Source organism: Mixophyes fleayi, chromosome 5, assembly GCF_038048845.1.
Source record: "Mixophyes fleayi isolate aMixFle1 chromosome 5, aMixFle1.hap1, whole genome shotgun sequence".
Lineage (NCBI taxonomy): Eukaryota > Metazoa > Chordata > Amphibia > Anura > Limnodynastidae > Mixophyes > Mixophyes fleayi.
This window is the reverse complement of record NC_134406.1, coordinates 234,531,532-234,553,791: the sequence shown is the minus strand read 5'-3', so window position 1 is coordinate 234,553,791 and position 22,260 is coordinate 234,531,532. Positions and strand designations below refer to the sequence as shown.

Here is a 22,260-nt window from a genome sequence, read left to right as displayed (position 1 = left end):
TTAATAGAGCATGCCTCTGGTAGGAAGAGTGTTTTTCAGATGTTCACCACATTTGAAGCATTTTGCATTTCTGGTTGAAAACACGGAGATGTTCTAGCATTTTACTCTATGCACCAGTCTCACTGTTTATCAGGTGAGCACTGTTTATGTGTAAATTGAATGTAAAAAGACAGCACACATTATATTACATTCTCTCTTATTGTGGTCCAAATTGCGCTGAAGCATTCTCTTGCTATTTTGAATGTTCGTGTTGTGAAGATTGTGGGGACCCTGCCTACTAGCTACACTGAAGGACTGTGGAATTCTACACTGCTGGACTATTACTATTTTAGAAGTATTCATATACCTGCAAGCGACTTATTAAAGAAATATAATTATTTTGTCATTTATATTAACATTTTGCAACTAGTGCCACATTTCCAATCTATAGATGTGCTGAAGTTCTTTGTGCAGCCTAACTTGCATGTAACCTATAAATGTCTTTTTTTTTCCCCTGTGAAGGAGAACTAGTCAACATAATTACTTCATTTAAAATTATTTACTCTCTACCTATCTCTGTGTTGTTTTTATTTTTCACATTTGCACTTGCCAAATAGCTGTTCTGGTGGTGTGATTTCTAAGTAGTCTGATTACGCTTGATTTTTTTTTTTTTTTTTTTAATCCATGAGATGTATATTTAAAGCTGTTCTCACTCAAAGAATTATCTGTCCCATCATGCCCTGCTCAAGAGCCTGGGAGTTTCTGCTCAGCCTGAGACGACTTGCAGGCATCAAGTCAAACTAAGGGGCAGGTGGAGACAACGGATCTTCCTATTTCAGGGTAGAGCAGGGTCTAAATTTAAGTTCAGGGAATTGTTAGATGGCAAATGCATTCTGGGGCCTCAGATGAATGGAGTGTTTGTGAAGCCAGGAAAATGGGATAGAATATAATTTAATACACATAATTTTTTTAATGTTTGGGTGGACTTCTTTAGAGATTAAAATATTTTTGTAATTGCCAAAATAGCCACCTGTACTTTGCAAAGTGGCAGCCTATAGAAGTTAATGCAAACAAATATGACAATGTTTTACAGCCCCTTCTGAAAAACAGGCATGTGCTTTGATCAGACTAATGAGTCTGTAATTATTTGCTGCTGGTTAGGAATTCTTTGGATCTTGTAAATAAATCACCCGAAAGTAAAGTATCAGTAATACAAGTAAGCTGAATAGCTCCCACAATGAAGTGTAGAGTTAAGCAGAAGGGCTGTATCTGATCATTCTTCTCTGGAGGTCATGTTGGAGATTTGTCTCGCTGGTTGCTATTCTGTACATATTTTTATTCACCAATAGGCAATAGCAGTTTCCATTAAAAAGGTTTTACACCGGTCTGTTTAGCTTTCGTTGCAAATAACAGACAGCAGCTCAAATGTAACGTTAAAGGGAATTTATTCTTATGATGATTGCAAGTGCTGTTCACACTAGTACACGGGGCAAAGCAGGGATACCACAAGTGGCTGCATGAACATTGCTGTCACCATAAAATCTATGTTTCATTTACAAAGTTTTGTTTGAATTACAAACAGTGCAGTGGCCTAGTGCTTAGCACTTCTGCCTCACAGCACAGGGGTCATGAGTTTGATTCCCGACCATGGCCTTATCTGTGTGGAGTTTGTATGTTCTTCCTGTGTTTGCGTGGGTTTCCTCCGGGTGCTCCGGTTTCCTCCCACACTCCAAAAAAAAACCATACTGGTAGGTTAATTGGTTGCTATCAAAATTGACCCTAGTCTCTCCCTCTGTGTGTGTGTGTGTATATTAGGGAATTTAGACTGTAAGCTCCAATGGGGCAGGGACTGATGTGAATGAGTTCTCTGTACAGCGCTGCGGAATTAGTGGCGCTATATAAATAAATGATGATGATGAATTACATTCAGGGTCAACAAGAGTAGATGGAGCGACACCCCGTGGCTATTAAATATTGTCTAGCATGCTCTTTCAACCAGTTACTTTTCCTTACTGTGGATGCGTCACATTAAAATCTGAAGATAAATATTTTCTATTTTGAGATTGTTAAAATAAATGAGTGTTGGAAGCATTTCTTTTTTATTCTGCCTGTTGAAGGACACAGCATTCAGTTTCTTGAAGCCTAAAGTAGATATGTGTAGGGGGTGATTGCTGAAGTTGGCCACATGTTGCTATTTTACTGCTCTGCCCTAGAGTGGAGCAACGGGACCACTGTTCATTTTCCTGCACTGTGTTGGCCGAATTGAGCGATATCAGGTCATTCAGCACTTGGGCGTCACTGAGGTCTGTTGGATGATGACCTCACACAAAGGTCGATAGCGGTCATCTACCAATCGCGTTCATCATCGGGCATAATAATTACACTGTTGATTTCCATACAACCATTATTATGCATTGCTGTAGTTTTGGGATTACACAGTCATGTCGGCCAGTTGGCAGATTGTTGTCAGCATTACAAGTAAAGGGATAAATTACATATATGCAGTAGCTCAAGATTTAGACGAACTGACCAGATCACAGAGCAGAAGAGCCACCTGCAACTGCCAGGTTGGCTGGTGAAATCCTGTATTTGTAATACACAGTGAGTGTCTCCTAAGTATATGCACTTAGTAAATGGATCTTTGTGTGCTGTAATTGCTGCATGCAGTTATATGATTTATTCTAAATTGCTTCTGTTTCCACACGGTATCTTAGGTCATGTTTTATAATGCCTCAGCCACTGAGTCAGTTTGCTGACGTAAAATGGAATACAATACAGTATAGTTCTTTTGTGGGTAGGAAATTGCACGACAGATTAGAGCCGCTTTCTGCATAACATTTTGTTCTGCTTGTCCATGTTGGTAAATCTCAAGTAGTGGGAGAAATGTCAGCGTCGACCTGTTCGAAACATTATTTCACTCGTTTCGGAAAGCAAGTTTACTGTTTTCTAAAGGAAAGACACACATGCTAGTTTTTTGTTAGACTTCAAATCATTCAAGGTGATAATTGTTCTTAAAAACAATCTGAACCATAGGGGGAATGTGTAAATTTTTAAATATATATTTGTTTCTTACATTTCCTTCTACACTATCTACTAGTTAGATCTGAAGCAGCCTAGGTAATGCCTGCATGTTGCACAGTGGCGACATCCAATACTTATGAGAATGAGGATTATTGAGTCACTATGAAAGTGACATCACTAAATGCGCAGTGTGAAGTCAATAGTTCCCTGTGACTATATCAATGAAACAAATAAACGCTGTTGATGAATGTCCACACCCCCAGCCAGGGGCTGGCTGGCAAATTTTAGGGGTGGCGAGACTCAGAACATTTTAAAGGATAAAAATGCAGAAAGCCCAATGACCTAGCCCAAAGAAGCCAACTATGGGTCTGGCCAAGGGGGCAGATGCTCCCGTGCCCCCCAGCCCAGTGTACCCTTGTCCCCCAGCCCAGCATGCGCCTATCCCAGCGCATCTGACTCGCTCCTCATAGTATCTCTCAAGACTTTTTTCCTGTCTGTGTGTTTTCGGGCTTCTTGTGATAAAACAATAAAGAGACAATATAATTATGTACTTTTTTCCACTATGTTGCAGGAATTGAGGTGTTGACTATATGAAAGAAGAGCGCAGTGGTTAGTTTCTCTACAGGAGAGTATCTTGTTTGTTAGACCAGAGAGACATATTTCAGAGCAGGATGGAGGGTCGTATTCACAGACGTATTGGGTATTGGCAATAACCTGTCTCCCTGAATCTAACAGATCACATTTTGTGTCTGCCTACCTTAGAGGCCAATACAGTAACCGCAAGGTTACGTAGGAACCTTAAACGAAGAGCTTCCATGGGATGTTTTTGGTAATAATCTTCGTTCACTTTTGCAGAGCAAGCAATAATGAGTGATGTTTTCTGTAATCTAATACCCAGTTTGGTGCACAGAAAGAAACACATCACACAACTTACAGGACCTCACGGTTGACTGTCTCAACTCCTTAGAATGGGGAAGACCTGCCTACTTGATACTCCGTATGTACACCAACATTTGCATCAGATTCTAGTCCTTTGGGAATATCTTGAGAAGATTGGAGGATAGCTATGAAAACTGGTGCAATTGATAATGATGATAGTACCCATAGCAAGCAGTCATATGGTTGCTTTGTTTTTTAAACTTATTACAAAAAAGAAAGTTACGATTTGAATGCTGTAGGTGACACCGCCTTTTTAATTTGCACCAGGTTCTTTAAAAACAATGGACAAAAGGCATTCACCCAGCAAGCTATTCCCTCACATAACAGGGAGACTATACAAAAGTTTTGCACCGAATTGCAGGCAGGAGCGTGCAAACTGAAGGGCATAGTATACCAAGCTTATCGGGAATGCAGTCTGGTTTGCCACAGTTGTAAAGTAATATGTCCACTTCATCTTACATGATAGCTCCACCCAAAACTAAAAATGTAGTTTTGGATGGAATTTACTGCAGTAAGAGACAATACACAGTTGTATTACCTTCGTTCCAGTGTTACCCTCCCCCAGAGACTCCAATGGCTAGCAATGCAATTTTCTTTCCTATTACTGCAGGACGTTTCCATACTAACTGGTGTTGTCAATGCCCTCCCATGTGAATGTCACATGAATGGGGAAGTTAGCTGCTTGTTTAAATCAGGCATATGGTGGACCACCTATACTGATCAACATCTGATTAGTTTCTTTCTGATGTCTAACAGGATTTATAGTCTGTCCCAAAAAGACGCTATTGTTGTGTATATTGTAATTGTCCAAACGAACGAATGGTGTCCACTTTAAACCAGCTGTTCGCCATAGATTCATACAGTCACAGATGTGACACATATATGTATATGTTTAGATCCAAATATTGCTTGATATGAAGTTTCACATGGGTTGTTAATATGGCCCATGCCGCTTTCTCTTTTACTTATTTCTTTAGTATTTGTTTATTTTGTGTAGTTGTAGTCAGGAACGTGTTACAATTGTGTGATTTTACTTGTTTGGCTGCTTATTTAATTAAGACCATAGTAGCGAATTATGAGTGAAAGACTTTGTAAAGGATGTAGTTTGTGCTCTTCAATCTGTTCCTTTGCATTTATGGTGCCTTTGCTGTGCATCATCTAAAAATAAAAAAAATTCAAACAAAATCAAAAGGGTGGAAATGCTGAAAGCTGAGAATAGTATTAAAAATAAAAGATAAGCCTGGTTGCCAAGTTAATGAAGGGATCAAATTCGATAAAATCAGAATAGACAGACAGGAAATGACTAAGGAACGATCAAGGACCTAAGACTCTGTCAGCTTAACTTTAAACATTAGAAATGCTTTTAACCATATGTGAACTTATTGGTTCATTTATGAGAAATAACACTTTGGTTTTTTGCCTTAAAAATGCTTTTTATAGTTCTGTTTTAAGGTGGCTTCTGCATTGTTATATTTTATACTCATGATCGCATTAGTGGTACTTAATCCCACCAGAATGATACCCAGGTTGTCACAAGAATACTGGCCAGGACACACATTTGATTGGTACGTATATATGTTATAAATATTGGTCAGGTGGTAGCATCTACAAAAATTGTTGTGTTTTCCTGCAGTAAATATTCAATAATAAAAGTAAAAACTTGTGGGTGGATTTCACATTCTTCTATAATGTCCTGTCTGACTGTTCCTGTAGGTCAGCAGTATCATATTCACATATTCTAAAGATATTGTATATGTGCCTAGCTGTTCAGATTGCTGTGAATTACATATGTGGTCACATCAGACAGCTAGAACCCAGATGTACAACCTATGTGGGTCATCCAGCCGACAATATCTTTCTCTATTCCTGAAGGATATCCGAACGCTCCCGGACAGATGATTGTGATCGCCAGGCGTTTTGTGCTCTCGGACGCTGTGAATTGTGACAATCTGCACTTTTTAGTCTTAATGATAGAAATAGGTAGGAGTAGGCCAACAGCAATGGTTCCCAAACTTTTGCAGTTAGCGGCACCCTTAGAGGCTCCACAATTTTTTCAAGGCACCCCTCCAAAATAATTACCGAGCAGTCCCATTTTATTAGTAGTTGGGTCAAAAAAAACGTAATAAGTATTTAGGTTAGGACAGAAATATTTATTTGTATGCAAAAATAATACACATTAATCCAAGGGAACAGAATATTTTTATATATTTTTTTCAATTATATTTCTGTCAAAGAATTATTTACAGCGAACTCACACTATGCCCCCTTCATCTCCACACAATTTGTGCCCCCTTCATCCACTCACTCTGCGCTTCTGCATCCGCTCACTCTGCCCCCTCTGCATGCTCGCTCTGCCCCCTCTGCATCCTCACTCTGCCCCCTCCTTCATTCTTTTTCTCCTCCATTGCTGTTTCCTATCACCATTCCCCTCCGTTTCTTTACTTACCATACTTCTTTCTTCTATTTCTTCTGTCTTTTCTTCTGTCTTACCAATTCGGCGGTGCCTGGGACCCAGCATCCTCTCTTCTGTCGCTTGTCACTGAATGTCGGGCCTGATGACGTCACGCCCGACATTCAGTGGAAAGCGAGGAGGATGCTGGCCATGGCATCCCTGTGACAGTGCGGGAGCCGCAGCTCCTAGGGCCTACAGTGTATGCAGTCCTCATCAGTGTTTATGATACAGAACTATATATATATATATATATATATATATATATATATATATATATATATATATATATATATATATATGTGTGTGTGCGGATCTATTCAGTTCTTCATGATACACTGTCCGAGCCTTGCAAGGAATGGTTCAGAGAAATTGAATATTTGGTACCCGAAACATTGCTAATCAGTGTTGTGTAATAAGTATGTTAATGATTGATATATATATGTGTTTGTGTGTATATATGTAAAATATAACCGATAGAAAGGTTCTTTACAAATATTATATTAAGTCAAAGTATAACTAAATGCATTCTTTCTCGGATGCATTCAGAATGTGGGAGAGAATAAAAACACCTACACTGTGCTGCACCAGAAAATATTGCATTAAAGTGTGTTGTGTGGTAAAACCCTTTCCCCACTTATTGTGCTTTAATGTCCTAACCTAAGCAGAATGTAAGCTCTTGTGGGCTGAAATCTCTGTCTCTTCGATTTGTGTCATGTCTCGCTCTGCACATAATTCATCATTATCATCATTTATAAGGCGCTACAGTTTCCACAGTCGTCATACAGATGTAATGAATACAATTAAGCATAATAGCAGACCTGGTACAATACTCAAATATAAGTAATGCTCCAACGATTACAGGTAGCACAAAAACTAATACGACACTCATGTGTATGAGTAAACAATCGGCTTAGCGGTTACACAAAGGATTCAGTGCAGGACATCACAGGGCGTAGATGAGGTAGATGGGGGGGATTCAGTTAGCCGCATAGTGTCTCTGGAACGTCCGTGAGACACTTTGTGGAAGAGATTTGATAGAAATCTGCACTCATTTTTGGGGTGCAAGGAAAAATGAGTGGAGAGTTCTACCGCAGTTGCCGGCAATGTGCAGGCAGTGCGATATCTTCCTGCTACATCGCTGGCAATTGAACTTCTACGATTCTGATTCATCAGAAAGGTTAGGGAAGAATGGCTGATTCGCTTTGCCTGACTCGGATTGTTTCCATGTGATGGGTGTCTTGGTGCTGTACAACTCATAATAGTGATGATACAAACAGGTTTTATTGATGGGGGGGATTTTTGTCAATGAAATGTTTGTCTAATGTTGCTGTAGTTTGAAATAGATGGTCCTCCATTGTGCTACCCTAATTCTGATGTCTATAATCTAAAACAGAATTTGACATTCATGAATTGTGGCAGGATAACTGACCCAGTGCTTCCTACTCCAGGCTCAATTAATTTACCCTCTTTCCAGTCTTCACATGCCATTAAATTGTGACATCCACAAATCCGAGCAATGTCATGAATATGCTTTCTCTGCAAATTTAAATATCTGCCATTTAAAAAAAAAAAAAGCTGCAAGTGTTGTTTTTGGAAAGCCTCCTGACCCTTTTAATGAAACCCAGGGGCTTCACACAACGCAGTTTGATGACCAACACACATCTGTCACTAACTCAGGAATTTCCTTCTTGATTTAGTAGTATTGTGATCACCGCATGGGGTGCTGTGACTCAACAGGCAGCCTTTTGTGCCCCCCTGTGTGCTTGGTGCCATTTGAGTTTGTCAGAACTTGTTTTTCTGTATTTGGGGTGGTGAAAGGGGGTGTACTGAGCTAAAGACGATAGCAGCTGCTACTGGAGAATTGATATTGATTTACAAGCTTTGTGTTACTGTACGTTGTGTGGGCTCACTATAAAGGAATCCATCTTTGGAACAGCATAATATGCAGCTTTCTGATTGGGTGCTTGCTGCATGGAGAATTTCATTCTCCAGTGCTACAAGACCTTTAAACCAGCACGGTGGCTAAGTGGTTAGCACTTCTGCCTTACAGCACTGGGGTCATGAGTTCAATTCCCGACCATGGCTTTATCTGTGAGGAGTTTGTATGTTCTCCCCGTGTTTGCTTGGGTTCCTCCCACACTTCAAAAACATACTTATAGGTGAATTGGCTGCTATCAAAATTGACCCTAGTCTGTGTGTGTATGTTAGGGAATTTAGACTGTAAGCCGCCCCAATGGGGCAGGGACTGCTGTGAGTGAGTTCTCTGTACAGCGCTACGGAATCAGTGGCGCTATATAAATAAATGGTGATGATGAAATCTCAACCTGACAACCCATATTTTGATTGTTATTCAGACATATAAAACAGTCTCTCTTGAAGATTGACAAATAACTGAGCAGTTGGCCTTACTTGCTTACTGTTTAAAGGGTCATTATACTGAAATTTTGAAACTATTTTTACTTTATAGACTCTGTAGCGAGGATATCCCGTTGGTTGTCCTCTGGTCTACAAACTTTCAAGCGTTCTCTGAAAACCCACCCCTTCATTCAAGCTTATAATATTCCTCAACCACCCTCTTAACCTCACTACATTACCCTATTACCATCCGTTACACAGTTTCACACAAGACAACTACCCCCTGACCAACATTGTTGTGCGACAGGATCATTTAGCTTATGAGTCACTTTTACATTTGCAGTCTGGCTGGGCCGAAATGCAAAATGTAGACTTAACCTCATGTATCAAACTCCCGTTGTCCCATAGATTGTAAGCTTGCGAGCAGGGCCTTCTCACCTCTTTATCAGGTTTACCCAGTTTTTTATTTGTTTACTGTGTTTGTCCCCAATTGTAAAGCGCTACACAATATGTTGGCGCTATATAAATAAATGATGATGATGTTAAACACTTGGGAATTATTCCTTTGGAGTCTATGATTTAGATTTCAGTCTCCATTGACTCAACACATTTTTGTTGCAGACCCCACATATGCTGCATTCAGCATTTAAACCGAATGTGGGGTGCAGTCATTTTGGTAGCACAAAGCATCAGCTGCACCCTAAATATCCAGCTTTGGGCCTGAGGTGAGGTACGGATTTGCACAAGAATGTGGTTTACAGAGCAAGATGTCAGTTTTTTACGCTGGAGAAGTTTTCACAGGCAGAGAGATGAAATTGGGCAGACTGAGGACAGTACTTGACTGCATGCACTGTAGTGTCTAGTTTGGCAGAGAATTCATGGTGCAGAGTGAGAGAATCTTATTTAAATAAAGGGGTGAAGAGGGTACATGTTTAGGGAAGTTCTTTGCTGTGTGGAGAGGAGCGCGGCTGCTGTAACTAAGCCCCAGCTCAGAGCTGGCAGTGTTTGGGTCTTAGCCTACACTTTCTAATAGGACATATTTGGTGCCATTGGCAGAATAGTGAATTCTAAGTGCACTCTAAGCAGTTTAAAAATTTTAAAAAATATCATTTTAATTGAAAATATATATTCAATTAAAATAATTTTTTTAACATTGTTATGCAATACAACAAAGGGAAAGGAACAGAATATAGATGGGGAGAGGGGCGTCATGAGAAAACACATTTTAGAAAACACCCAACTTAATTAAAACAAATCTTATAACTATTAAATATCAGCAATCAGATGAGGCATAAAACACATTTTATTCCATTGAATATGGGAATGATTAATGTAATGGGGAGGTGGATGGGAGGGTCCCATGGGGATGTTAGTATAGGGATGAGTGGGATAGAGGGAAGAATGAGAATGCAAGATCCAGGTCTAATGAGGTTCTTGCCAGCAAACCTGATGAGGTTCCTTAGCTGGTATTTAATATTTGAGTAGTAAAGAGTAAAAGGTGGAATTAAGGCCTCTGGATGAGTTAAACAAAGTATTAAGGGGTAAGGAAGGATTTTGGACGTTAATGTGACTATTATACAGTACTTTTGCTCAGTGCATTTTGGAGATTTTTCTGCTTCCCTGAACACCAAGGGCTAGATTTACTAAGCTGCGGGTTTGAAAAAGTGGGGATGTTGCCTATAGCAAACAATCAGATTCTAGCTATCATTTTATAGAAGGTACTAAATAAATGAAAGCTAGAATCTGATTGGTTGCTATAGGCAACATCCCCACTTTTTCAAACCCGCAGCTTAGTAAATCTAGCCCCAAGACTTGCTGTAGTTTGTGAAGAGTAGAAGTGCACTAGGCGGGTCATCCACCATGTACTTGTGCACAAACAAGGTCTGTTGTGGTGCGAATCTGGTGCTCTTTGTAAATGAGCTCCTTTGTGTTTCCTAAGTGAGAGAAAACCCTGTGATTCCATACTTTGGACTTATCATAGCGACAGGCTAGGGCTAGTACAGGATACCAGAATCAGATCTGGGGGTAAATTTATCAAGCTGCAGGTTTGAAAAAGTGAAGATGTTGCCTATAGCAACCAATCAGATTATAGTTATCTCTTTAGTACATTCTACAAAATGACAGCTAGAAACTGATTGGTTGCTAAAGGCAACAGCTCCACTTTTTCAAACCCGCAGCTGGATAAATTTACCCCCTGGTCTGCAGCCTCGCCCTATTAGATGCAATCAAACTGGATATATAAGTGCTGGTAAAATTTAAAATAACATCATTAAAATGCTCAAAATAAATGTTTCTCCCACATAACGGTTTAATCTCTTCTATATGGGTATGCATATTTGATATCATTATATTCTGGGAAAATAATATTTGAGCTTTCATTTCTAGTACATTTTAACAGATATAAATTGCAGATTGATTTCTGCTATACAAGATTCTGTACGCTAGGATACTCTCCTCAGAACATGACTGCTGTAATCCTACTTTATTCCAGACTTTTTTTAAATTGTATATATCATCCTCACCCCCCTGCAGTGCAAACCTTGCATTTCCTAAGAAACTCACTCTCGCTGTTGCTGATAACGTTTCCTTCTGGGCTTCATGCCCTGTTTTAAATGAATGCACCACCTACGCTAATATCGCTGATTGGACCAGGTGTTGTGACTCAGTAGCAGTTGTCCTATCCACTACAATACATACCATCTTTTTATACAGCAATGTAACACCTTTCCCTACATTTCATGATCTGTGGTATCCGGTCCAAATTTCACTATTTCTGTCTATCGGCTGTCATCGCTGTAGGTGTCCTAACATCTAACTCCTCTGTGTCACATGGGAACAGAGGAAGCCAATTTTTACAGTTACAGCTATACCTGCCATTTCACATATAGGGGAAGATTCCATTCTCCGCCAGGCTCCATTATGCTCATTATCGTGTACAACGGTACCCGGAACATCGCTGATTCTCCTGTGCACCTTGATGGAGTGTGAGGAAAAATGAGTGAAGATACATTGTCGCAAAGTGTCTTCGTAGAGAATTGTAACTCTGTAATAGTCATTGTACTCTATCATCATCATCATCACCATTTATTTATATAGCGCCACTGATTCCGCAGCGCTGTACAGAGAACTCACATCAGTCTCTGCCCCATTGGAGCTTACAGTCTAAATTCCCTAACGTACACAAACACACACACACGTCAATTTTTTTGATGGCAGCCAATTAACCTACTAGTATGTTTTTGGAGTGTGGGAGGAAACCGGAGCACCCGGAGGAAACCCACGCAAACACGGGGAGAACATAGAAACTCCTCACAGATAAGGCCATGGTCGGGAATTGAACTCATTACCCAGCGCTGTGAGGCAGAAGTGCTAACCACTTAGCCACTGTGCTGAACTCGATTGTACAGACATCCTCTACTATGCATTTAGGGGTCTATTATATGCTGGATGGAAACTCCATTATGTATCGCTGCAAAACGCAACGATACATAAATAAATAGTGCCTTGTTTACTTCTGGTAACCGCTGTGTAGACCCCTCTGCCATGAACATTCTTACTCAGTCTAGGAAGATTTATATGCATAGCTCTTTTACCAGTGAGGTATCCAGCGAAGCTGGGGAGATTCCAGCTGGATCCCATTTAAAAAGTTCAGTAACGCCATCAAGTTTTTCACAGCTTAATAATTTGACTAATGCTGCCGTACCCATAGAGGTCTATGGGGACAGCAGTAAGCTCCGGTAATTAGGTTAAGGTCAGAGATGTCTCCGAAGTTTACCTTTTAATTAACAAAAAGTGGTGAAAGAGCCCTTTTGCTGGCAATTACAACGACATTTTGGCTCTTCACCTCATATTGTCTGTACATTACTTACTTATTTTCCTCCATGACTTCTAATTGCTTATTCCTGGAGCATGTCGTCCCTGAGAGAACAGTTCAGAACCAAGGGCGGTCTTCATATATTGCAGTGTGTGTGGACACCGATCTCTCTTCAGACAGAATAGCATCTGTAAGGAAACCAAACGGACCACATCAGAAAAGCACATTATCAAAACCTGTGTTGTGGATTAGGGAAATTGAACATACAATTGGAACCAGCTTCTCTAGCATGTGTGGTTTGAATGTTGGCAGAAACTGAGTAGTAAGGGGATTTTGTTTTTTTCGTTCTTCCCCCTTTTCTTTTGGGTAATCAGAAAGAGGTGTGGTCAGTAATCTGCTGGGCTAAATACACACAGGATTTCAAACATTGTAAGTAAACCAAATGTAGATAAAAAAAAACCCCACAAGGCTGGTTTTGGAGACAATGCCAGACATTCTTGCACATGTTTAAGATAAATCACAAAAGCTTGTTGCGGAACTAATCTGGGTTTGCCATAGTGACAGAAAAAATTGTTGTTCATTATGTTTTTACTGGAACATTATGTCATACACAAAGAGCGCACTGAAACAATCTTGCTCTTTTGGCTAAGTGTATTAATTGCACACCAAAAAAAAAAAAAAGCTCCCTTGGGCCCCTTTTCCCAACGAGCATCTCATCTATATCTACATCTGCAAAGATAAATACATGGCAAGAAATCAGATACTAGTGTGAAAAGTGTTTACGTGATAAGACAAATAGAGCCATCACTCAGACCTACTCCAGGAATGCACATTTTGCTTCTATTAGTCTTGGACAGTTATCTTGTGCATGCTATGATAAATGACTTTACATCAAATTTTGATGCTATGCAGTGGTTTAAAATGCTCTTTGGGGAACGTCAATATCCAATAACTTAATTTTGTTTAATGCTATCATCTTTTTCTTGGTTTTTTTTTTTTCACTACAGAAGTAAATGTTACATTGATCTTTATTTTCGTTCTCCATGTAGATGGTTTGTAATCAAATTTTTTTTTAGGAAAGATTACTTGTAACTAACAGTAATGCTGGCCATACACTCTGCCACTGCAGCCAATAACGGGCAATTAGGCTGAAAACGACTGCAATGCCCTGAAAGTGATCCACATATATAACAGTATATTTGTGTATAAGGATCATCTGCCGACTGCACTAAAAGTCCCAGTGATGCCAAAGTGAATCTTGTCCATCTTGGCCACCAACATGTGTGGCAAAACTGGATATTAATCCTGGCACAAGCGCTGAGTGGTAGGATCACCTCATGTACTTGACGAGGTATCACAGAGACCCATATCTACTATACCTTAAAATGAAAGTAAACACAATTGGCAAACAATTAAGCAGAAACACCCTTTGTTCTCAAATTGATCAATCAAATCCTACACCTGTAGTGCAAAGATTGACAGATGGATATGCCGAGCATTTAGTAATATGCCACTGGGCACTGTGGCTTGGTGCATGGGATTTGGTGTTCTGTAATGTCAGTCAGCTGATTGGTATTTCATGTGAAACAAGGCAGAATCACTGCATAGTAAGTAGTTAGTGGTAATGGCCATGTTTATGTGTTGGTAAGAGGAGTTTGGTTTATGGATTAAAAATTGAAACAAAATATACTGAGTAAACATTGTGACTATCCTGGGAAAACCTGGCCATATAACTACTATATAACCCTATATATGGCATCCCTGACCAAGTAATATATAAAAATGCTGTGAAAACATATAGCCTGCACACTGTAAATCATGCCCACATGCCTACCTCTCAACGTGCAAGCCCCCGGCAATGGAACAGGAGTGCCCCCATATGTTCTCTGTGAACTACTAATTTATAAGATATTTGTTAAACTGGTTTTAAGCAGCAATTATCTTGGAATGATAAGTTCTATAGATCTGTAAGAGCTTCCACAATGACTTACTGCTGTCCTTCCTGTATGAATCCGCTTTTAGGTTGCACGATGTATATGGTTATATAACTTTTACTCCTACCAAGTGCTGTTCATTCTGGGGGGACAGAACAGAAGAGCTATTGTGCCTCAGGGACCATATAAATAAAACAAATAAAAACAGGGAGACTTGCAGCATGTTTTATAGGATTAGTTACCTATTTAAGTCAGGGATCCTTATTTTTTTCAACTGGGACCCAAATAATTTTTTTGTCCCTTGCTTCAGTTTTCTCTTAATAATAATTCATTCCCTTTTAATGTAATCTTTATTCATTAACTTGCTGTCTACAAATGTCATTAGAACGTTATTGTTGAAAATTGTCATTTTAACAATATAGCATCTGATTGAGAATCATTAATGACATTAGTGTTTGCTCATGGTTAAGAGCCTCTGCTATAAATGGTAAAGGAGAACTCCACGCTGTCCAGTTATTAATATGGATTCATGTGCACTCATTGCTATTCTCACTCAAAGTTCTACAGACAGCAGAGCCCTGTAGGCCTGAATTTTGCAGTGTATTAGGAACTGCGGGGTTCCTGGTTACAGTTATCCGGAGTTCCTAGGCATGGGAAACCTGTGATTCTGCTATTTGGGGGGAGCATGTTGATGTATAAAAATTATAATAATGAAATACTGGCTTCTTGTTAAGATCCTCATTTCTTGTTTTCACTTTGTAGACTATAACTATTTATTCCCATTTTTACTTCATTGTAGATTATGCTATTCACATTGTTTGCGATCTAGTCCATTGTTCTTAATGCTACCTATTGATGGATTGGAGTCGTCTTGCTCGTAGTCCATTAGTTTCATTTTCTGCATTGTTTGGTTTGTGCCTCTTGATTTTGGTTTGATTTATTTTATGTCTTGAGAGAGTTTCAAATTCTTCTAATAATGTTAACAGATGTTGGAGGGGAGGTAAATGGTTTTGTTAATGTCAGTAGGACAAGACCACATGTGTAGACTTATCTGTGTAATGAAAAATTTTAGGGTATATTGTTATTTGAACGATAAACACATGAATATTGTAAGAATTTGACACTTTGTGGTGTTCTATGACATGGTAAATGTTTTTATCCAGTTCATGTTAAGAAATGTATGCAGATATAATGCACATTTTAAAAACCAACTATAATTTGCAGTTTTATTCTAAAATTTGCAACTGTGATGCCACATCTGAGAAACTTTGTTCAAACGTAATTGTTTATTAAAGCCAAGGAACGATTATACCATTTTGTTCATGATAAATTTGCCACTAGGAGCACTATTCTATGGCTGTTTTGTCCAAGCTACCAGTAATATGGGATCTCTACTGTTCCTTTTTAAAACAATGCAGAGAAATATGGGGTGTGCAAGAATAGTTTTCAGAATTTAATGGATAAAAAGGAAATATGGTAATTGAGTTAAAGGCTAACACTTATTACAGCTACTTACCATCTCTTTGTGGATCCAGTAGGTCCATCTACCCATGTAACAGTTCAAGCAGGAGATTCTCCTCTCATGCTCATACGTGCCTTGTTCTGGTTGTCAAAGCCCCTCCTCCGTTAATTTCCCATTAATGCAAATGAAAAATTAATGGCAGAGGAGCCTTGACAACATAGCAAATAAGCCCTGCTCGTGTAGTAGTAAGGTGCTTGGACTGTTAGGTGCATCAGAGACCCGCTGAATAGCCATATTCACTGAGTGCTGGTAAATAGAACTGTTCTAAAATGAGTTGCTCCAAAAAGGAACTTTATTCTTCAATGTCTTATTTGCAATCTGATATTTATGAGCTAAATCCATTACAGGCTTATTGTGGCTAGTGCATGTTGTAGAGGTGTGTTTCCTCAAATGAAATGTACTTTTCTTCTAATATAGATACCTGTGCCCAATGCTTAAGACTTTCTATGTGCAGCTAACGGTGGGCAACAGCGAGTTTTATGGAGAAGGAAAGACTCGCCAGGCGGCAAGGCACAATGCAGCGTTAAAAGCTCTACACGCACTGAAGAATGAGCCTATACCAGAGAGATCCTCAGTGGTAAGTCAGCTGTCACTTATAAACGCTGCTGGATATTCTATGGTAGATGTACCACCCTCCTAACTGGAGAGGTCAGGCCTTCCTTACTGTACAGGTCAGCTGTCTGTTGTTTGGAATCATGTGACAAATAGCAAACTCATGAAGTGCACACTTATTGCACCATGGTTTTTATCTGGGCCAAGAACATGTAAGCTATTAAGGTAGTCACTAGTAGAATTTTCAGGGTGAATACTAGTATAATATTAGTAAATGTGTCTACCCACTGAAAGGGTTTGTTTGGCAAAGTTCTTTATTGTTGAACATTGACACACTAATTATGCATGTTTTTATATCTTTTTAACCTTTCATGTGCAATGGAGAATTACCTGTTTTATAAGTTTTAAATTACAATGACTGTACCTATTACTCGGGAAGATACAAAAACCAAAAGTAATTTATTCCACTTGTACCTGTCACCTTTACTCAGTGGACATTTTGGGATCGGAGGCACTGTTAATGAGAATGCAACCTTTCAATTCACTAGAAACCAGTGACGTTACTGAAGCATCTACAAGAGAACCAAATGATACCGCATAGGTGACAGATGCCAAAGATTTAATTTATTAGCCAGTTCCCATCCACAAAATAACACATGCTGTGGTAACAGTTTACACAATAGGCTGTGCATGACTCATTAAACTATCACTTGCAGCCTGCACTCCTCTCTTCCCTGTAATCTATATTGTCTACTGGCCTCTAATACAGCTCATAGTTCCAGAGTAAAGTTAGAATCTCAAAGTTCCAAAGAACATAGCCAAAATGTGTGTGGGTAGAGCTGGAGCCCACGTCCACTAATAAACCCAGGCGTTGTATTTGACTTGGTCCCACGTGGGTAGGGAGAGCCTTCCTGTCTATCAAAAACCCATATCTGTTACTGTGGAGGCATCTATTTTTTGCGCTTAACCAATTTTCATTATCATACAGACTTGATGTTCGCTAGTATCTAGAAACATTCCTGTGATATCATGGATTCCTAGTGAACTGATAAGCCATTTTCTCTATAATATCTGATCATCATTCAAAATGGCTGCCACCACTGTGTGTGGTTGCTTTACTTAAAGTGCCATTTTCTTTACATAATTCAAATAAAATGAGTTTTTTATTTCCATATGCTATAAAAATAATCTACTACTTTTACATTGTAGTAAGTCATTGCATCAATATAAGCATTGTTCTGGTCATGAATAGGTTTGGTTACATATATTTTTTGTTTACAAGCAGAATGGGGAGACAAGTAGATGTCCTGAAGAAGATAAAGATGCAAACAAGTCAGAAATCAGTCTGGTGTTTGAAATTTCCTTGAAGCGCAACCTGCCTCTCAGCTTTGAGGTAAGCACCTGGTTATGTCGGAAGCTGACTACTGTTTGTGAGGGATGGCTGTAAGTTTTAAGCAGACTCTTCTATTCACAGTGATGCGTTATTACCATTTGTGGCAGCGTGCATATCTAACCTGGTTTTTAAAATATACTAACCCTGCAAATAATAGCTCAATAAACCTCTATGTAGCCATTACCTTTAAGCTATAAAGTGAAAGATGGTAATGTGTTAGAATTTATATGCACAATAAATATATATGGGTTGCTGTCAAGCCTCATTGATTTTTCAGTAGCATGCATATACCATGATGCAATCGTCAATGGAAGCCGCCCTGTTATGAGGCAATGATTCAGTATGTTTAATCAGCAAGAGAGGAGCGGCCACTCATAAAACATTCCTGGGGGGACAATCTGCTCTCTGGAATATACTAATTAGACAAAATAAGCAGAGGCCTGGAGATCATCATTCTGCTCGTGGAACTGATATTTGTTTGTATTGTGAACATATTTTATGTTTGTTTGCTAAAATGTCATTCATCTAAAGCCGTCATTGCTCAATAGACTGACTGATTAGTTATATATGTAAAATTATTTACACTCTTCTGAAGCTCATCGGCATTAATAACATTTATTTATTATTATATATATATATATATATATATATATATATATATATATATATAATAGAGCGCCTGCATACTCCATAGCGCTTTACAATTGCGGACAAACACAGTGATTAAACAAGACTGGGTATTAACAGACAATAATAAAACGGTAAGAGGGCTCTGCTCGCGAGCTTTCAATCTATAGGGCATTATGTAATTTCAGGTGTACCGGTCACCTCTAGAAAGTGGGTACAGCCATTTTGTTGGCCAAGTCTGTACTCAGCCTATACATTTATTAGAAAATAGTGAGGTACAGTATGTCACTAGTTTCTTGCAGATCATAAGATGCAATCTTATGAAAACTGAATCAATAAAATGTCTGTCTCCACTACGTGTAGTCGAAGGAAAAAACAAGTTGTAGCTTTTTTTTTTTTTCCACACAAAAATCCATAAATGGGCCAGAAAAAATGATTGGTGCCTTATAGAAGTAGTTAGAGAATTGACTGAGGAGGTCAGGCAGAAGATTGTAGCCAAGCATGGACAATCTCAAATCTACAAATCAATTGCCACAGACCACGATGTTCCCATTTCAGCTGTACCTAATGTTGTTATGAAATTTAAGGCCCATGGCACTGTAGCCAACCTCGCTGGAAAGAGAAAACGTCATTGAAGATTGCAGCACAGGATTGAGCAAGCCAAATTCATTCTGGGCGAATGTCTTGTGGACAGATGAGACCAAATTAGAGATTTGTTTGTAAAGCACGTCATCCCTATGTTTCCAAACAGCAAAATGAAAAAAAAAACACCTTCCCTAAAGTAAAACATGGAGGAGGGTCAATAATGTTTTTGGTGTTGCTGTGCTGCATTTGGCAATGAGTGCCTTGAACATGTGCATGGCATCATGAAATCTCCATTATGGAGTGCCATGTTGAGCCCAGTGTCTGAAAGCTGGGTCTAGATCAAAGATCATGGGTCTTCCAGTAGTACAGTGACCCCAAGCACACTTGATGCACCCAGGAATGGTTCAAGACAAGACGCTGGACTGTTCTGATCAACAGTGAGTCCATATCTAAAGGCATGAAACACTTGTGGGGCGTTCTGACAACAGTAGTTGGGAGAAGGCAGCCTTCAAATCTGGGAGAACTGGAGCAGTTTGCATAAGAAAGGACCACACTGCCAGTAGAGAGGTGCAGGAAGCCCATCCATGGCTATAGGAAGTGTTTGTGGTTATTTTGACCAAAAGCTTAGCTACCAAATATTAAGTCTAGGGTGTCAATAATTTTATAATTGCCATTTCCTTTTATTTTATGACTTAAAAGGATTTATAGTATTAAACTCACAATAAGAAACAAAGGTTATATATTAAAAGAGAAAGCAGTATAGAGACAAAATCCAACATATGCTTAGAGGAAATTGTGAGTTATTTGAAAAAAGTGCAGTGGAACCAATTTGTTATATTTCTAGTTATGATATATATATATAATTAGTATTCTAGTGAAATCACTTCTGTATCATAATGGTATAGGCAGAAGCTCTGTTAAAGGGAGAATACTACCTAGTGCCATAGGACAAGTTTACTCAGTTCTTGTTAAACAAAGGACAGGAAGCCTTGAAGCATGTATTCAGGTTGTTTTTGTAGTCTGTCCTACCTGTAATATTCTGAAATATATATATCTCTGTAGAAATGGTTCCTAAAGGGCTTTATGTCCTTTGGTTTGTTTTTCACATAATGGCTCACATAATTGCATAAGGTAAATTCCAAGCCTTGATTCTTGTTTTGCATGCAGTGAAGTAATATTTTGCAGCAGACTTATTTTGGAAAATGTCATTTATATCTATACATTTAATTTTGAAACAAAAAATAGCCACTTTATTAGGTACACCTTTCTGTTAACTTCACGCAGTTGCTGCTGATTTGTCAGCTGCACATTCATCCCGTTCCACCACATCCCAAAGTATAGTCAGAATCTCTGTCTAAAGGAGAGAGTACTATCTAATGCCAGAGGACAGGTCTTCTCAATTTTGGTGAAACAAAGCTTACAAAGGACAGGAAGCTGTGAAGCATACTTTCAGGTGTTTTAGAGTCTGTCATAGCTGCAATATTCTGAAAAAAATATCTGTTGAAATGGTTCCTAAAGGGTTTTATGTTCTTCTCTGGTTTGTTTTTATAATAATGTATCACATTACTACATAATGTAAATTCAGAGGGGCATATTTAATTGTGAGCATTACTCACAAAAGTAGCGCGCCCCACGCATTATTACAGTCATTACGGTAATAGTGCGGGTAAATACCATTATTACGGTACATTTCACGCTGGATTTCAGCTCGCGGCTCAGGTAGCTGCGAGGTGATATCCGGCTTATTATTACCGTAATAACGGCAATACTTTTTCCACAACAGAAACCGCCAACAATTGAATATGCCCCCAAGCCTTGATTTGCACACAGTGAGGTAAATTATTGCAGTGTTTTCTTTTTGTTCTGAAAGATGTAATTTATATTATGTCTGTATATATCCTTTATATATAAAAATAATATAATTTTTTTTTTCACCAGATCTTCTTCTTTTAAAGTTTTCACTTTATTGGCTTAAACCTTCATAGGATATAGCACTTGGCAGGTTTAACTACACTCTGGTGTCTGTACAGCGCATGCTGGTGTCCGTGTACCCAAATCCAGAAGTGACATAATGCTATGCACTCAACCCTTAAGAAAAAGCTAGAAAACTATACTCACATCCACCCACAAGACCTGAAGTGCTCATTGTTTTCCAAAAATAGAATGCAACCATAAATAGACAGTATCACAATTCCTCCTGGAAGATAGGTTAATCTGTTGCATTTCAACTTGAGGTACACCCATACAGAATCTATCAGTTACTTTTAAGAAGGGTGGTGAAGTGTTTAATAAGGGTAGTACGTTGTCCAAAATTGCGATTTTGTTTTTTCATTATTTAATCAACTTTTTACAAAGTCCTGTGAGTGCCTCCTGGCCATTATACATACCCATGGTCTAAAGGCAGTGTGGGGGTTTAATGTGCTCCTTTCACAATATACAGGGGCCCTATCAAAGCGGAATAGTTAGCCTCTGTTGGGAATCTATTCTTTGTCCCTAGCCACAACTGCATGAGTGTATTTAGAAAGAGCCCCTTGGAATGGTTGTATAAAGTATACTGGTGCCACCTTCTTTTAGGCTGCTGTGTAATGGACATTGGCTTCTGTGGAAGTAATCTTTATTGCAAATGAACCCTAGAGACCTGGCATGTTTGCCACCTCTTGGGGATTCCCTAATGACAACTGCAAAGTTTCCTTACCTGCTTCAATTTGGGTGTAATTTATAGAGGAGCCTCTAGGTTGGGCAGTTAAGGTTTTGACTAAAGCAAAAAACAAACAAGGAATTGGACTTCTACGGGTGTGCCCTAATTGTGTCCGAAAAGTATTTCTGATGACAACATTCCTAAAGTCACATGTCAACTAGTGTCATTAGTGATGTCACTGATGACCTACCATTTCACATGGTTACATCACTGGATCACACATCACCACCTATGACACCAGTGATTCCATAAGCAGTCATCTTGATCAAATAGGTCACACTAATAAAATATAGTTCAGTAAAGCACAGAATTCCTACATGTGTGTATTACCACAATGTGTATTCCAGCCAAGTTAACCTCTGGAGATGCTCCAATTTTTTAATATGTAG

General features: G+C 39.0%; 1 protein-coding gene across 6 annotated transcripts in view; it reads left to right on the top strand.

Moving 5' to 3' along the window:
• STAU2 (staufen double-stranded RNA binding protein 2) overlaps positions 1-22,260 on the top strand; it is a 194,234-nt gene that overhangs the window by 49,153 nt on the left and 122,821 nt on the right. For 4 of the 6 annotated variants that reach the window (XM_075213652.1, XM_075213653.1, XM_075213650.1 and 1 more), the window contains 2 exons: positions 16,434-16,593; positions 17,851-17,961. In XM_075213652.1, the coding sequence (XP_075069753.1) occupies positions 16,434-16,593; positions 17,851-17,961 (271 nt within the window). The remainder of the gene's footprint in view (positions 1-16,433; positions 16,594-17,850; positions 17,962-22,260) is intronic. The other 2 variants (XM_075213654.1, XM_075213651.1) reach the window with 1 other exon arrangement.